This window comes from Rissa tridactyla, chromosome 3 (genome assembly GCF_028500815.1).
Source record: "Rissa tridactyla isolate bRisTri1 chromosome 3, bRisTri1.patW.cur.20221130, whole genome shotgun sequence".
NCBI classification, from domain to species: Eukaryota; Metazoa; Chordata; class Aves; order Charadriiformes; family Laridae; genus Rissa; species Rissa tridactyla.
The window spans coordinates 16,936,484-16,954,245 of record NC_071468.1 but is presented as its reverse complement, the minus strand read 5'-3'; the positions used below and the strand labels follow the sequence as shown (position 1 = coordinate 16,954,245).

At 41.1% G+C, this 17,762-nt stretch overlaps 1 protein-coding gene across 1 annotated transcript in view; it reads right to left on the bottom strand.

Annotated features, from left to right (window-relative positions):
* The window catches only part of SUSD4 (sushi domain containing 4), a 70,730-nt gene that overhangs the window by 7,488 nt on the left and 45,480 nt on the right, over positions 1-17,762 (bottom strand). Inside the window, exons 4-5 of the mRNA XM_054196108.1 lie at positions 15,035-15,214; positions 11,224-11,412 (exon numbers count right to left, since the gene is read on the bottom strand). Coding sequence (XP_054052083.1) covers positions 11,224-11,412; positions 15,035-15,214 — 369 coding nt within the window. The remainder of the gene's footprint in view (positions 1-11,223; positions 11,413-15,034; positions 15,215-17,762) is intronic.

Here is a 17,762-nt window from a genome sequence, read left to right as displayed (position 1 = left end):
GTATTTGGAAATTACAGGCCATGGACTTCAGGAAAATAAATCAAACTCCCAGAATAAAAATAACCACAAACTGATTAAAATAAAATTGTGTCTAACAAGTACATTTTCACTGTCAAAGCTGACAGCAGTAGGAACAATAAATAAGCATAGAGACAAGTGAGTTGTACTTCAGGAACTTCTCACAGCTTAAAAAAAGCCCTAGGTGACACCAAATCTTTACTACCAACAGCTTTCAGCATCTTAACTTTAGAAAGCTTTTGAGACTTTAATGTGCTAATTACAACATCCAGCATGGATAAGCTAGTCGTATCTTCTGATGACCAACAATAAAAGACCACATGTGTATGTCCTCCACTTTGGAGCTCGTCAGAGGGACGGATATAATTTAGGCAGCATCTGCTGGTGGTTCTGCACTATGCGATCGCGGATATCTGGATCAGCCTCTATAGAGCAAATGGCCACAGACTGTAAGGGGACTTAGAAGAACTTTACAGCTCAGCATTCTCAGCTGAAAAGCTGAATCGTTCATCAAAAAGAAAGAACAAGCGTGTTTATATGGCAAACAAATCCCTTCCGGGATGCTCAAGACGCCTGTTACTCAAAGAAGTCGAAGGGCGGAATTCCTGATTTTATATGATGGACTTCCCCGCCTGCTCTTCGGAGCAGCTGGAGCCGAGGGCTCTCCTCTGAGATAAGCTGTGGGTTTTCTCCTCTGACTATTTTAATGAAAGATTAGTGCTCTCAGAAAGAGCTTAAAACCTGGGGAGTCGAGCTTTGTGTTACAAACACTGTCAAATACTGGCTTGGAGCAGAGGACCTGTTTCAGGCTAATAGAAGAGCTTTTTATAACAAAAGACAACAGAATATGTCCCACCTGCAGGTGTGCCTGCAGACAACCCCTCCTCCCCCCTTTTGTGAGGTGTCCTGAGGTGCCAAGACCCCAAGCTCGGCTTTATGGGGTCCCTGCAAGAGACAGCACAGCGAAAGGCAACAGAGGGGCTGCCCCCCCAGCATGTCCCCTCCATCGCAGCCTCCACAGCGTGACAGCCCCAGGGTCCCCGTGAGGGTGACACAGGCTGCGGGCACTTACTGCCCAGACACTGGAGGAATAAATGGGATTCAGCCAGTAATTTTTTCCTACTCATTACGGTCAAGAAGTTTTTTGAACTCTGCCCAGAGGATGCTGCAGTAATTCTGCACTGTTGACACTGGAACTGTAGGAGGGAGGGAAGATTTTTTGGCATTAGCATATTCTCAAATAACATTGATGGCACAGAATAAAGATGTCATGTCACTTTTTAAAAGCCACTGGCAGAGAGATAACAGTGGAGTTACAGATATTTACAATGCTCAAAACCTTCTTTTTAGTCAATTAGTTCAACGGCTAGTCAGTTCAGTCTTTGGTCAAAGTAGGCAGGAGGGAAATTATTCAGGTTTTGCCCAGCTTTTGTATGTCAGTCAAAAAATAAAAGCAAAAATGTCTTGAAATACAGCGCACTTACTTATAAAAAAGGGGTAGGAATAAGCAAGGAGCTTATTTTCCACCTTTGATTTTTTGCATAGTATGTTTTTTTTCTCTAGCTACCAGTCTGCCTTTCATGTAGGACGTTAGTTGCTCAGTTAGCTGGGCTGTCAGAAAAATCCAGTGTAAGGCCAGACATTTTCTGTTTGACACAGGGATGGACACGGTTAGCAACATTTGCACCTAAATAAAAATAATGCTTCTTCCAAACACAGTGCGAATGCCTGCTCATTATGCAAAGAGTGAGAAAAGATTAAAATGATACTTCACAATGAGAATGACACAGATGAAAACCTGGCACTTCCAATGTGCAGGGCAAATGCTGGTGTATCTCGCTAGATAGTAATCAGAGAGGTGGAGACGCTGTCTGGTTTGTGCATAAACTGGAAGGGAACAAGAGCTTCTCCTGACCCTCACTTGTCGGTCTTGTACATATCAGGACACTGATTAATACCAGAAATCTTGACACCTGTCATCTGGCTGCTGCATTCCAACCGATGTTTAATTGGAGCCGTGATTTACTCCACGAGACCGCAGCAGTACACGTCCCCGCAGGTCTGACTCTTCTATCTAGGGTGGCCTCTTCCCCCCATGAGGCGTTACTGGCTAGCGTCTGGGGCCCCAGTAAGGATCCTTTTCCTTTGTACAAACACATGCTTGGGTACATAGGATCTGAAAATTCATTTTTTTACAGGAACATAGGAGATGAAGATTATGTTTCTTCCTTTTCCTGCTTCTTTATGAACACTGTGCTGATAAAATCTTGTTCCTAGGTGACTTCAGTGTCCTCACCCTTCAGACTAAAACAAGTACTTAACCAAGAAGCCTTTCTCTCATATACCTCAATCAATTCCTGTCCAGTTCACCTGACAGATCTGACTGTTTCCACAGGTATTACCAGCACATGAATCACACTTGCACTGCACAGTACAGAACCCTAATTTCAAGCTCCTCATCCTCTTACATCCACATAACACCACGTTATAAGATAGTATGGAGGGGATGTAATGCCTATATCCTATCTTCAGTTGATGGAACACCAGTATTAGCACCTTTCACAAAGAAAAATGTTCTTAATAGTTATGAGTATGTAAAAAACAAACAAAAAGAAAAGAAATGTGGTGTTCAAAAAAACCTAGCTGTTAGTTGTGGATTTTTAAACTCCAAAGACACTATACTGTTTAGAGAATGTATTGATTTATTTCTTAGACAAAAAGATCTCAAGACAAAAACTGGCAGACAAAAATGGGCATTTCTAGTGTGATATCAAATAGGGAAATCCTTGGGGAAAGAGGGAGCAGATGAAGTGAAGACATGCTTTAAGGAACTTTTCTGATTACTCATTTCCAAAGCAAAACGACAGCACCAATAGTAATACCAAAATAGAAAGTTTAGTGGAAACAACTAAGTGAGCACTAATATATAAAGTAACTCCTATTAAGCCTGACAGTAGACATGACTTAAAGTAACGAAGATACAAGATGTTTATTTTGAACTCTGAAGTTGCTAGCAAATTTACTTCTTGAAAGCCTATGGCAAGAATTATTAAAAATATTGTATTCTTAGACAATAATTTCCAAATTCTTTTCAGTCTTAACCTTTCTCAATCACTTAACCTTCCCAATGCCGCTTACATGTTTTCTTCTGAGAAGACACAGTAACAGTTAAGAAACTTCTTCTCGCCCATTCAGCAAGTCAGTGTTCAAGCAGCTGGGAACCCACCCCAGGTCTCATGGCTCCACGCTGGACAATCACCCCTGGGATATTCTGTACCAGCTACAACAGCGAAGTAAGCCTTTCAGTGTGCACACAGTGAGAAGCACTTTTCACCTCCTACGAAGTGTGAAAACAAATTGAATAATTAAGTTTTTAATGAAAAGCCGCTTCTCTGGTCTGGCTTTGACAAACACCATCTTGGCGAAAATCGCTATCACTGACACCAGCTGTATGAGCCCAAATGAAACAGTATAAAAGTAGTTTCAAGCCTATTTTAATAATAGTTTAACATTAGCTGATTCCTAAATGGAAACAGAAGGTGATTACAATCATTTATCATACACAGATCTTCCTCGTTACTAGAGTTACAAATTATGGAGCCCATTTTGCAGTTCCAGTCAGCCAAGCTCCTACAGGAGCATCATGCCAAATTCACACTCATCCTCAACAGTCCTGCTGTTCCCAGCACAGCAACCTGTGAATCATTGATCTTAACGCCAAAGTCTTTCGCTTCAAATGCATTCCCCGAGAGATACGGGATGAAACACACCCCAAGTGACCTTTCTCCTATAAATTATAAGTTAAAAAGTGCAATTTTCATTAAAACTACAAAAAAGTGATAATGAGTTTGCAGCAATAGACAGCTAGGAGTTCTTTTAGCAAGGAGCCCACAGTTATCTTTAAGGAAATATTTATACTCCTTATTCACATGAGAGCGCTTGGAGTATTGTGGTCTCCTTTATAGCAGATCCTTTTAGCTTTCTTCATCACTTGCTTCTAGTTTTGTTTCTTCCTTCTCTCATGAGTGGTTCATTTTATGATCAGTAATGGTCTTTTTAGGACTTTGAGAAGCAGATGCTGGGGACTGCATAGACACCTAACAGGAAGGAATCAGAGAGCTTCAAAGTAAGTCAAGGCTTGAGTGTTTGACAGGTGTCACAGGATAACTTGGAAAAGGTCAAAGTGCTTGGAAGTACAATGGAAGTGGAGGAAGGAAAGAGAGCTGTTGGGAAGCTGGCGACGAAAACCAGACAGATCAAAGCACCTGACAGGGATGTCCGAAGAAGCCAGCACTCACTGTGAGCTGGACATATCAGTGTTTTTATGTTACTTTAATCCCTCTTTCTTTAATAGCTTTTTCCGCTTTGTTTATAAGCAAGAATCCCTTGAGCCTGTGTAGCATCACCTACACCTGTCATCAGGGACTGACAGAGAAGGAACGCTGGAATAGACAAGCTGTTTTCCAGGGCTTAGCTGAAAGATGAGGAAATCAGGATATACCACCTGGGAGAAGGAAAAGTACAAGGTCCCATTCCCAATGGAGTGCTACTAGGGAAAAAAAAAGGGAGGGGAGGAAAAGCAGCAGGTGATCTTAGCACTGTAATACCACAAACCAGCTTACGAGACTAGGAACATGTGGAAGAGTATCGGTTTCTGTTATTTATGTTTTGTTATCAGGTGCCTGTGTACACTGATTGGTGAAACTGCCACCCTTTAAATATTGGTTTTTATCACTGGAAGTGAACAAACCTATGCAGCGAGTAGACTTCCTAACGCATAGAGCCTATAGCTACAGTTCCCTCCATTTGTGGAAGACATTCTGTGGTTGCACTGTGTAGCCAAATTTAATGAATGTGTCCATAAAGCAAAGAGATATTTGATTTCAAGGTAGACAATGTAGTGTGCTTTTCCTTTCCGAGGAGCCCTGCCAGATACAGTTAAAGATTAATATTATAAAACAGCCCTTGGGGAGAAGTTTTGTCCGTTCCCCCCCCACCTAACCCTCAGCATATTTAAAGCACCGTGGATAAAACCCTACATGCATCTGGCAGCTAACGTGGAACTTCAGGGCAGAAATTATGGCTCCATAAAAAAGTTGAGACGTCTGGCTGATTCTGGAAATGCTAAGGAGTTTCTGAAGGGTGATAGAGCAGGTGTAAAACAATGATTTACTGTGACAGTCCTGTGCAGCAAGCAGAAACAGAAGACATAAAAGAAACAGATTACAAGTTGTTCTTCTGCTGCTTTCTTGAAAAACTATGAACAGTGGAGAACGCATCTATTTCAATCACAGCCAAGATCAAAGATTTCTGCAATGCAAAGAAGGAGCAGTCACTTAGAAATATAATGGTATTTATCTTCTTCAAACAATGTCTTCAGCTTGGAGACTGTTCTCTAAAGCTCCCATCCTTCATAATGAGAGCTGTACAAAGCCCACGTTTGTGTATCATTCTGTCTCAAAATGTGGTCTGGTTTTCTTCCTGTTTCACTTTGCAATACACCTGCTGGAGTTGAGAAACTGGACGATTATTAAGCAGTATGTCCACAGGAGAACGTGGTTTGTCTGCCTAGTATTTCATGTCACCATGCTCTTTCTGAATTCCATTCCCTTCCATGCTTCTTCAGCTGTGGGTAAAGGTGTACAGATGAATTTTGGTATTCTCCAACAGCACAAAAATCCAGATATTCCAAGTCACTATGAGCAGCTCCTTAAAACATTCAACTTCCACACTCAGACAGGGTGGCCAGACCCGTGTTATTTCTGCACTCCTGGGTGATGAAAGAATTAACTGTCTACAGTGCAGAAACACACGTAATTATTGAACGACTTTTTTTAAAGAAAACTATCCTTTTAAACTTCTTTGTCACACTTGCTTTCTGCGACTCAGTCCCCCCCCAGGGTGAAAGACTATCAGCCTATTTCATCCTTTGGCCACCAGATGGAAAGGTGTTGCCCAAGTAAAAGTGCTTACAAATATTGTTGGCTGCTGCTATTTACTGCTGGCTGTCGTTCCCGAGTTGCAAGAAGAATTGCTGTAGGCAGTGAATATATTCTGAAACACCACTCTAGTCAGAGCTATTAAAAACAAGGCTATCAATGCGCCTTATGTTAACATTAACTCAGTTAACTTGGACAACCTCTTTGTCAGTTGAGCAATATTTAATTTATTCTCCCCTCCTGCCTGCAAGCTGAGTAGGTGTCAACCTAGAACAGAATCCTGGTATCTACCTCTCTTGATTTATTAATACCACCGTGTTTCACAACTTGCTTGTATTGCTGCCCTCTGCTCCCTCGTTTTTATCTGTTGGAGATCTGCATCAACATTCTCTTCCCTGAGGATACGCATCAGTCTGTCATGTTGGAATTTATCTAAAGCCTTCTCAATGTCAACAAAGAAACACAGAGAGAAATCCATTCATACTGACGTACAGCATCTCTGGCTTAGGATTGCTTACTTTATTCTGACTCCTGAACACAAACTGGTTACAGGCTAACTCGTATCTTTTTTCTCAGGGTATTGCTGTATGTTCCATCAAGAATTTAAAATATTTTAAGGGCATAGTTTATCAAACGTATAGCTTGGTGTCAATCACCGTTTATGGCATTAGCAATTGTTAAATAAGAATGAAGATTTTTGAAGCTTTCCTTCAAAGTATCCTGTGTGTAACTGGTTAGAAAGTTTAAGCTGCTTCGTTTTGAAATATCAAGCAGCTACGGCATTTCACCTGCAATATCAGCCTCCTCCCGAGCTCTTTCACGCTCTTTACTTTCTAGGTTCTATGTCAGAATTATCAGACCCTCTTCTATGACTGTCTGTCCTCACGTTTATGAACATAATCATTTTAAAGCTCAGTCCTGTATTCTTGCCTGTCTTTCCAGAATATTTTTTATTTGTAGCATACTTTGCTATTTTTAATTCTCACATGAATAACCCCTTTTTATTTTTCAGAAATTTCCTGGTGCTCTAGGTAGGCGGGGTTTTTTGTTCCCTTGCACTTCTTCTGGTTTGTGGTGCAATTTTCTTAATTCCGTCCTTCTCCTACCTTTCTCTCATCGTTTCTATAACTTTTAGGATCCCTTCCATAATCAGTTGTTAGCTTAGTGTAATATCTTTTCACCTCCCCCCACAACGAGGTGGCTTTATATACCAGAGCTCTGAAATACCTTCAGTTTTCCTCAGTTTTTCCTGTCTTCTGCTCCTTGACTCTCCCCTTTAAAGTCCATTCCTCATGTTTGTTTCATTTTAATTTTGCATCTACCTACAAAAATTTGAAATATTTTCTATTTAGCATTCTTTCAAGCTTAACCTCAGCTAGAGAATCTGTTGATCCTAGCATGCAGAAGGAAGTTCTAATATTGCAATAGATCTGATTTCCTGCAGGACCAGCTTTTGTGTTCAGCTGGGATGATGCTGAAACCAGACATTCCAGACAACAGGATCATGTCTGCTGTTGCAAATTCAATCGACCTGTTTTTCCTTTTACTCTTAAATACCAAGCCAGGAATTCCCAATTACACTATCCATACAACTGCTTTATGTTCTAGCATTAGCACTGAGATCAAATTCTCCCAGCCTTTCCTCTCTTTGCCTGCTTTTCCCCCTGTTCTTTATAAGCACCATGCCTTAAGTCTTCTTGGAAGTCTTCCAAAGGGCATAAAAGATAAAATACAGAGTCCAGATGGCAAGGTGTGTAATCATATGCCGATCGCGTTCCCAAAGCACTAATGGCTTTTTGGTTTTTTTTTTTTAAATTTCTCCGAATCCTGTATAATGTCTTTATTCACCTTAAAGTATCATAGCATAAACACTTCCTAGTTCTATATGTTTCATTTCACAGAGTTCCATACCAGTATGTTTTCAAGTGTTTGTTCTCCTCCGGTGTTTTTGGAAGCCATCTGATTTTACAATTAATGTTTATACTCCACGTGGGAATCTTCAGTGTAAGAGTTTTTCCACCCATCTTTTGCATATCTGATTTTATGAAGGCAATCACTGACTTAAATTAATTTCTACAGATGGATGATTAATCCCAAATTGGTAATTTAAAAATCATATAAATAAATAACTTTTTCCTTAGATTTTCATATATCTGTGGAAGTGGCTAGCGAGTTTCAGTACAAAAGAAAGGTTACAAAACTTCTGCGTAATTATGGAATTCCACTAGAAAAAAGTATATTAAGAAAGTTACAGATGTAAATCGAGGACTTAAAGGAAAAGTAAATTCTCTGTTAAGATGATTCATCTTATCCTCTTAATGACCGTAAAATTTTCTAGCACTGGTAAAACAACACCATTTCCTCTACCATCATTCTCAGATATAGCTGAACCATTTCAACTGAAGCTTCCCAAATGATTCTGCTTCAGGCAGACACTTCAAAATCAATCCAAATGTTTTAAATTTGGCAAAGGTACAAGCATTTAAGAAGATAATCTCCTACCAGTAAATACTTGGCAATGCGAGCTAGAGGCATCCTTATGTGCCTGAGCTATAACAGCTTCCCTGATCTGATGCAAACAGCTGTTTCTGGGAAGCCGCTGCAGAACTCTGCAGTGTTGGCCACACTTCAGTACCAGGTAACCCCGTTTTTAGGCACTACTGTGACTAAAGCAACAGTGATTTTAATTATCAGAAAAATCTTCTTCCCTATCAGGAAAAAATTAGTCTCCTGCCAGAGTCTGTGGAAGCTCTGCACTTGGCAATACTGAGAGCAAGACCAGACTTGAGCATTACAAATCATGCTGTAGGATGGGAGCCGAGTGGTCCCTGGTGTAACTATTGATTTAAATGTAGATGCACACCCTTCATTCAGAATTTATTTGGCCTAATAAAGAGGGAAGAATTCACGAGATTGACACATAGCATTTGTGTGATTACGCACGTATTTAAGAAATTCCTTCTGTGAAGACCTCAAGAAGAACATGTATCAAAATGAGAAAGCTGTAAGCAGCATTGGTTACAGCAGAGTAAAAGCTCTAAAATGGTTTACTATAGCTTCCTAACAACCATTTCCTTTTTAATCATTACCGTATTAAAATCCTGAGCAGGACATGTTATTAGAGTAAATTTTGAATTGATCCTGGAAATAAATAAATAGAATTAATTTGTTATTTGCAGATTTCCTCTGTGAAAAATACTGCTTGGCGACATTATACCTCACACGTAAAAGGCATGCTGAAAAATGAGCTTGACATTGGTATGCAAGGTGCAGAATAAAAAAATATGCAGGGAGGGAGTTTTGTCCGCTAATTGAGAGCAGTGGATTGTAACGAGATTCCTGGAGACTGGCACTCCTCGCATAAATCACTTGAACGAACACTTTGAAACGGGAGCATCTCAAGTTGATTTACCCTATCTGGATTTAATTTTGCAGTTCGCTGCGTACCAAGTGAAGCAGCCCTACAACAGAGTTCACAAGGGGGGGGACTGTCAGGGGGTGACCTTTTAGTGACGTCGCTCTCTCTTCTGCCCCAACAGAAGCAGGGACAGCCCCAAAGCTGAGGAGAACCTGCTCTTGTAAGCGTTATGCTCCAGACTTCGGTCTCCTGTGGTTCACTCAACACATGCACAGATGGGACACCAACATGAAATCACCACGGAAAGTTTTAACATTTAGAGAAAGTGATAAGAAAGAGATTAAAAGGGAGGCTGGATCTAAATCAAAACTCAGGAGGCTCCCAGATGGCTTTGACCCAGTGTCGGGCACACACTGATCCCCCCGTCACAGATCGTCACAGTTGACGGGGGATGATAACTTCTGACATGTTATTTAAGATATAGAACGGTCAGGGCAGGAGTTCTTATCTCATGTTTTAAATTACCAAGAAAAAAGAGCCTCTCCATGGCTTTATAATACAAGCAATAAACAACGAGGACATGAGTCTTCTCCAGAATTTTGACAGCAGCTGGAACACTAACCTGTGTTAAGTGAGGACAAGACACAACTTTTTCTGCCTCATACACTTGAGTTTCTGTATTTTACTCCTTTTACCTTCCTAACTGGAGAATTGTCATTTTTATCAAAACAGTTATACTGTTGGATTAAGCCTAACAGGGCCCTTCTGATTTTTTAATATCTTTTCCATGTTATAAGTAACAACAAACCAACCTTCCAGAAATGGCTTACATAGAACTGATTTGGGATTAATCCTTTTACAGTGTGCTAAATAAAAAAAAAATCATCTTGTTATGTCTTTCCAAAATTGCAAAGGCTTTTTTGAATTTTGGAACTTGAATCATCAGTTAAAAATAAGGATCATTTTATTATTTTTGTGCAGTATATCGCTTTGTTGATGCTGCTGGCAAATTTTTACACTTCCAGAATGCTTAGCATTTAGCCCAGTGACATAGCATCAGATATGCATTCGTATAATTGCTTTTAGCTAAATGGTATATATAGATAAGCTTCCTTACAGGCTTGAAATAGAGCAAAAATGTAGTCCTTTTAGGGGAATGAAACGTAGGGGATGTACTCAGATTCTGATGACTTCTAGGCTGTTTCATTCAAGATGCAGTATGAAGATGGAGGAAGGCAATTGACAAGGTTTTGACAGTGCATGGAACAATCCATTCGGTATCTTTCTTTCAAATGTATAGAATGCAAATATAAATGCACTCCAACATCCTCCATTCCAGCACTGCAGCTATAGTCACACATTATTCCTTTTGGCTTGACAAGATTTCCCTCAGTTCCACACTGAGTGACCATAGTTTTTATGTTCCTAATCAATAAATTAGCTCAGTCACTTTAGTTGCAAATGTTTCTTTAAGATTAACTCCTATGAGAGACAACAAATATTCAAGCATGCAGCGTCATGTAGCACTGAGTAATGTTTGCAGCTGGCACAGCCCAAGCTTAGAGTTTCTATGGAGTATTTTTTAGTTCATCATGGAAATCTATCCGTATCTATAGAAACTCTGACCATCTGCACATGAATGTGAATTCCATAATTTCCTCAGCATTTTTATTAGAAAAGCTGCAAAGAATTTACATTTTAAGGGCAAAGCAATCATTGTTAAGAGCTTCCTCTCTTGTACTTCGGACGCATTAGTTAACAGTGGAGTGAACTACAACAGGCTGCACGCAACAAAACCCAGATACGCTCTTACATATGGCGTAATGGTGGTTATAGCCCTGCGTTAAAATCATATAGAACATGCCGATTTTGCAAAATTGAAAGAAAAACAAACAATAAGACATTTACCTTCCACATCAAGGCACCTAGGTGGGCTATCTGACCAGATAAGGTTATACATGCACTCAAGGAACTCTGCCCCTTCTAGTTTATATCCAGGGAAGCATTGATAATACACCACTGTTCCTACGGGGAAGGAGGACTCGAACTCAGATATGTTAATGTAACTATGAGGAAGAACCAATGGCCTCAGGCAACCTGCAAATTAAGAAGAGGGAGGTATCTTTTATTATCAGGTGCTTATCTCAGTCATCTTAACACATCTTGGTTATAATTCCTAAATTGAAGAGTGTGATATTTCTCATCTTCTCTGCTATGAATGGCATGCCTGTGTAAGCTCCCTCAGATACATATGTCTCATTATCCTGTTTCAAACCCTTTCATTGTTTAGCCCACACGCTTTGCTAGCGTGGGATTCACTCTCAGCAAATCCAGGAAAGGTTTACTGAAAATGACAGTATTTTGTTTCACAAACATTCACTGGTTTAGCAGATGGCAGTTTCTTTTTGAGGTAGAATCTTTAATAAATAAAGATTGTCATTTATATAAACCATGAGTTTTATTCCTCCTCTTAAAACTGACAGGCCTGTAAACCATCTTTAGTATTAAAACTGCTCCTGTGACAAAGTGCACACAACTGTAAAAGATTTGAAGACAGAATTAATGATTTTGAAACTCCAGTCTGAGAAAATTTAAAGGGACATGACTTCCTCTGAGCAGTCCCACGATAAACACTGAGCGAGGGCTCAGCCTGGGTTATCAAAAAGTTAAGGTACCTGTTATCACCAGAAATTGTAAATGTAGTCAGCGACTACATTCTACTTCTGGAATTACTTCTGAGGGATTTGTACCATGGGTAGTACTGAGCTGTGACAGTTAAATGGTCACCAGCCATATTTGGTGCAAGAAAGAGCAGTGAATTTAATAGATGACATGACTTTATAACATGTCATTCACAGCCAGGCGGAGTCTGTTTTGAGCTGGTATTTCGATAAGAGTTGGTACTAGAGAAAGAAAAGCAATTCCTCATGGCCTTAGAAATGACCCTCCGGGTAATACTTAATACTGTTGATTTTTTAATTTGCAATAATGTGTAAGAAAGGCGATTAGTAATCAGGGAATGAAAAATAATACTGTAAAGTCATGAGACTAATAGGAGCTGCATTATGGCAATCCAGAAATAGGTCTCTTGCCCCTGCTAGGAATTTGTGAAGGATGTTCATACGACTCTCATAATTTTAAGCCTGAGGGGGAAACTAAAAGCAGTCTGAGAACTTCTTCTAAGATGCTGCTATCTGAAATAAAAAGTCTTGGCAGCACTACAAGTGGTTATTTCCTTGCAGTGGTCATTTGAGGGAGAGGGACAAAACCAAAAGAAAACAACGGAAAAAGCTTGAAAGCTTTTTACAGCACACTGTACCACCAGAGCAGTGGTTTTGATAACTGTTTTACTAGCTGGTTATCTCCCTGCTCAAATAAAGCTTCAAGCATCCTCCTATCTACTAGGTATTGCTCGCAAGCCTGATCAAGTGTGCTCCCCACGTAACACAGTGGTTCCTGCAAGCTGAGCAGCCCACTGAGCAGGACGATTTAAGCAGCTTCCAGCGGGACAGAAAGAAGGAGTGCAGGCTGCCCGAGCACGACCAAGCTTCCCCTTCTCTGAACTGTCTCGGGGAAAAAACTGTCCCGCCAGCTCATAATTTTAATGCTCATTGGGTTCCTTGTAATGCAGGACAGAGATTTACTTGAATTTGTATGACAGCCAAGCGTTTGTGAAAATCCCTAGGTCTCCAAACACCTCAAGCTGCTTGAAAACTTAATTTTGACATTTTTTTGCTAAGTAATTCACATCATTCCAGATCAGTAATTATCATTATTATCTTGTGGCAAAAATAGTTTGAGGTTGGATACTTATACGCTCTATGATCCTTTCCCACTGCTCTGCCAGAAGAAAAGGCATCTTAGTGTCATGAGACTCCCCTGCCTGTTGTAATCAAAGGGCCATAGAAATGTAATTGACAGCCTACCTAGTGCAAGTAGACAAGTGCTTTTGATATTATTAGTGCTTGACATAGTAAAAAGAAAATTCTGGAGACAACTTCGGAACAGGTTCATAGGATTTGGTAAAATACGGCAGGTACTCAAGTCTGAATTGCCCATTCTCTACTTGTCCGGCAGTTACCGCACTTGGCTCTTGTGCAATTGTTTTTTCACTTTTATTAGCACCGCGTTTATTCTGAAAAGCACTTAATATTGAATATTGAGTAGCAGCAATTAATTATGTCTCATAGTATAAATGTGGCAATAGAAGAAAGTAACAAGCCAAGGGGTACTTGGGGTACTTTTGCTGACCCAGTTAATACTGGCTCTCACAAAATTTCCACCTGGATCTTTGGCAAATACAGTACCTGCACATTAATCTTTAGAGTATTCATCTCACCTAACTGCAAGACTTTTAATCTACCTTAATTAGATGTGAGCTGCACCCTCTCAAAAATGGGCTGTATACTTCATACTGCCATACACGATGCCATTGCTGGTAAGAAACCCCAAAACTAGTGCCCACGTTTTTATGCGTTTGTGAAAACTCCCCTTTTCTGTTTGCCCTATTCAGATACAATGTGTGCATCTAAAACACGGAGCTGGCCCTGTCACGTGCCTAATTTTTGACATGTCTGTGCCATAGTCTAAGACGAGACCTCGGGGGACAGTTTGGTGTGCCCCAAACCAAGGGTCCCTCACTGTGGAGACCTGCACAAACTAGGCTCCTGTAACTTCGGACCCTGGCGCCCATCGATCTCATCACTTTACAGCAGAAACACCAAGCTCTGATTTCCTTGTCTCACCCTGCCACCGTCACTCCGTGAAGTGGCCCAGCTGCCCTGCCTGCCTGCCCCGACTCTGCAAATTGATGTGACGGTGTAATAAGTGCCTACAGAGAACTGTCAGCTTTAGGAGACGACAGACGGGTTGGAGGAAAGTTAATACTAACCCAATCTTCTCCTTAGCACAAGACGGTTAAAATCTTTCCATGCTGTTCAGCTGGTCAAGTTTGCAACCAAAACGTGAATTGGTTAAAACCAAGTCAATGGTACTAACACATGCCTGTCGGAAATGTAAAGTTAATAGCAGCCCAGCGTTATTTAACTCCCATTCACTAAAGCTGAATTACCCCCAGCCATTTCTCGCAGTCTAAGCGAAGCTGGGATCTCATGCTGCTAATACTACTAGTGCTGCTGCTAACGGCTTTTCTGGCCAAAACCATTCCTGTGTGCACCCTGAATTTTCAGGCAGTGCCTTTGGGCTTAATGGACTGTGAACATGATCAACAACTCCGCTCAAAACTCCGACAGAAGAACAGGTTCCAGCTGCTTCTCTCCTTTACCCTTGCCTGCTGTACAAGGCAAAGAAAGGTAAATTGCATTTAGAGGCTTAAGTTTTTCCAGAAATTTATTGGTGCAATAATGTCAGTTGCCCGTCAGATCTTTTGCGGAACTTCTGGCTGATTTAATCCTGATTTATTTATTTATTTATTTATTTATTTTAATGCAATGTATCTGTGTCAGATTTTAGACTAGCAAACAAAAGGCAATATTTAAAGTAGTATTTTAAGTACGGGTAGTTCAGAAAGCGACATGGTCTTTCCTGCAGTGAGCCATGGGGAGGAGAAACCAAAATAAAACCTTAGCAGCAGCACTATTCAAATACTGTACAGTGGAGCTTATCAGATGACTGACATCCTCACAGCTGTCGAAAAAAATATTGGCAAACTATCACAAGGTGCATGATCTATAAAACAGGATGTGCCGGTGTACTAAACCTTGACAAATGGGCAGATTATCCCATGTTCCATCGTCTTGACATACTGAAACCATGTTGTCTAAGTCAGGATAACGGATCTGGAATCCTTCATGACAGCTGATTATTAACTTATCGCCAGTCCTGTATGTCTTGTTATGAATCTCTGCATCTTCAACATGTGGAACAAGGCAATCTGTGACTTCATGAAAAAAAAAAATAGTAACTTAATTAAAAAAACATGGCTGGCTATTCAATAATCAAGCTCTTAAGCAAAAGTCATCAGTTAATGTAAGTGCTCCGCTTAAACCGTTTGGAAAATACATGCATTTCAGTAAATATGTCCTTTCCCTAGTTAACCATCAGTTACAAAGTACTGTAGTAGAAGCTGACATGCTACAATAATGGATCATTCCCCCAGACGTTTTTAAACAAACAAAATTAAGAGAGTTTAGGAAGAATGTTTTTAATTTTGTCCTTCCGTTCATCATGTGTGCAAATTACACCGCACAGTCTGACCATCCTGAAGTCCCACACGAAGGCAGACTCTTTGACAGCACTAAGGACAGGACGAAAGAAAAGATAAAATACAGATATGGCATGAGGAACACAGAAAAACTGCAGTCTTAGCAGAGACAGATACAAATCAGGTACATTTACAAGGGTTTACCCAGCTCCATTCCACGGAGTTCATTATGAGAATGTCTTCACTTGAATCTCATTGATTCTATCCTAAAGCAGGTAATTTTATGTGCCTGAGTTCATATGCCTTTATAGGGCATAGGCCCTTTAGAGGGCATGATTTTTAAGGCCCTGAGCAGCAGGTCAAGTGCTTGTAGAAGACTCTCAACAAGGGCAATGACTGCACTATTAGAATTTATTCGTTTATAAATGCCCCAGCCTGGGATGATGATGTGCACCCCAACAGAAGGTTATAAAACGGCCTGTGATGAGGCTGCAGACATCAGCGTCGGAGACTGGACAATTTTCTCTCTGGCAAGTTAATCAGAGAAGACAGCAGAGGGTGCCCCATAGGAAATGCCTGACGCTAAGCCGTGAATGCTGTCACCGAGAGGCTGCCCCGGGCACCCCCGAGGACGGGATGAGATGGATGGGGATCCTGCTCCGCGGCCACGCAGGAGGAGGTCGGAGATGGATGCCAGAAGATAACGTCAACGAACAGCTCACTCTCTTGGCATAACAGCTTTCTGTCGCTATACAAATGAGAGGTGTGTATACATACACTGCAGTAAAAGATGAGATTTCACTGTCAAAGCGGAGGAAATTGATTCTGTAACAACGAACTATTGCAGTGACTTCATCCCCATTATTCCAAGTAACAGCTATAGATCGGATCACTTTAATCTGCTAGATGCTGGCAGAGAGCAGTGATAAGTTGCTCACTGTACCATCCTTCGCCTGCGACATCCTGGCTGACTTTGATAACAGGCCTGTTACAAGCCCCGGCTAAACACAAGACCAATGGACCACAGTGTAACAGCTCTTTTTCCTGACGCCTTGTGAGCAAATGCTTTCCCGCTGGCTGAATTTGTATTGTTTAGCACTTAGCCAGGCATAAATTGCAGTAGCCACGTCTCCACAAACAACTGGATTAGCTGGCACAAATTCTGCTTGGAAAAGCTGAGAATAAGTGACTGGATTTAAAAATGTCCTGTCCTAGAAAATAAACTGCTTTACTCTAAGTACTCTTCAGCAAATCCATGCAAGCTGCTAAACCATTTAAGGGAATACGCGGTCTTTAACCAGCATTGAACAGCAATGGCTATGACCTACACTCCTTTCTGGAAGTTTTACATGATCTGCTTATCTCCTTTGTGAATTTTAAACCAGGTCAGCCAAAAGAACACCCTAGTTAGGACACACATTCCTTATCTTGAGGAGGCACGAAGAGGTGGGGTGCAGCCAGCAGGCCCAGCAGCCTGCAAGGTGCAAGGGCTCGTCTTGACATAACTTTCATGAAGATGCAGCTTTGTACATTAGGAGTTCTTCGCTTTAGCAAACCAAGTGTGTCCCCCATCAAAACAAGACTGGTCTGAAGAGTAAAATTTGTTAATCCCTATAGTCATAGTGAGTTAGTTTATGTGCAAACCATGCATCATTTCTCAGAACTGTTTCTTCCAGCCCATGGGGAAGGAGGACCACCCCCCCTCCTCCCAAGACCACCTGGACCGTAAAGGCAACTCAGAAGGAAGGCATGACTTGGACACTATGGAGACAGCCACACCATCCATGGGTACCAGCTGGCTTAGCACAGCTTGTGCCTATGCAGGTGAACCCCTACCCTCCAAAAATTGTCCCTGGTCCATGCTAATCCAGCAGGTGCTCGTAGGAATTGTTTGGGGAGTACTACTTGACGTTGGCCAAAAGCATGTCAGGGACCTTTCTAACACCGTAACAGTATGTGCAATTGAGTAACAGTGCCCTGGCCCGTGCTCTGGCACCGTTTTGTTTACTAGTCTGTATGTAACTCAAATGCAGAGGTCCAGTGCTCCCATGGATCTCACTGTGGAGCGGGCTCTGAATTAGCCTTGACTACATCTAGCCACAACACTGACAGGCTCGAACGGAGAGGAACAGGGAGGAAGGATGAAAGGAACATCATGAAGAATGGATTGAATGCAGGTACAGCTCACTTGTACCCTGTCCTCTAAAAAGCAAACATATATCGTCTCTTGTTTTTCACTAGTGTTAAATCCTTGTCTTTGCTTGTATTAAAGCAATGCACAGAG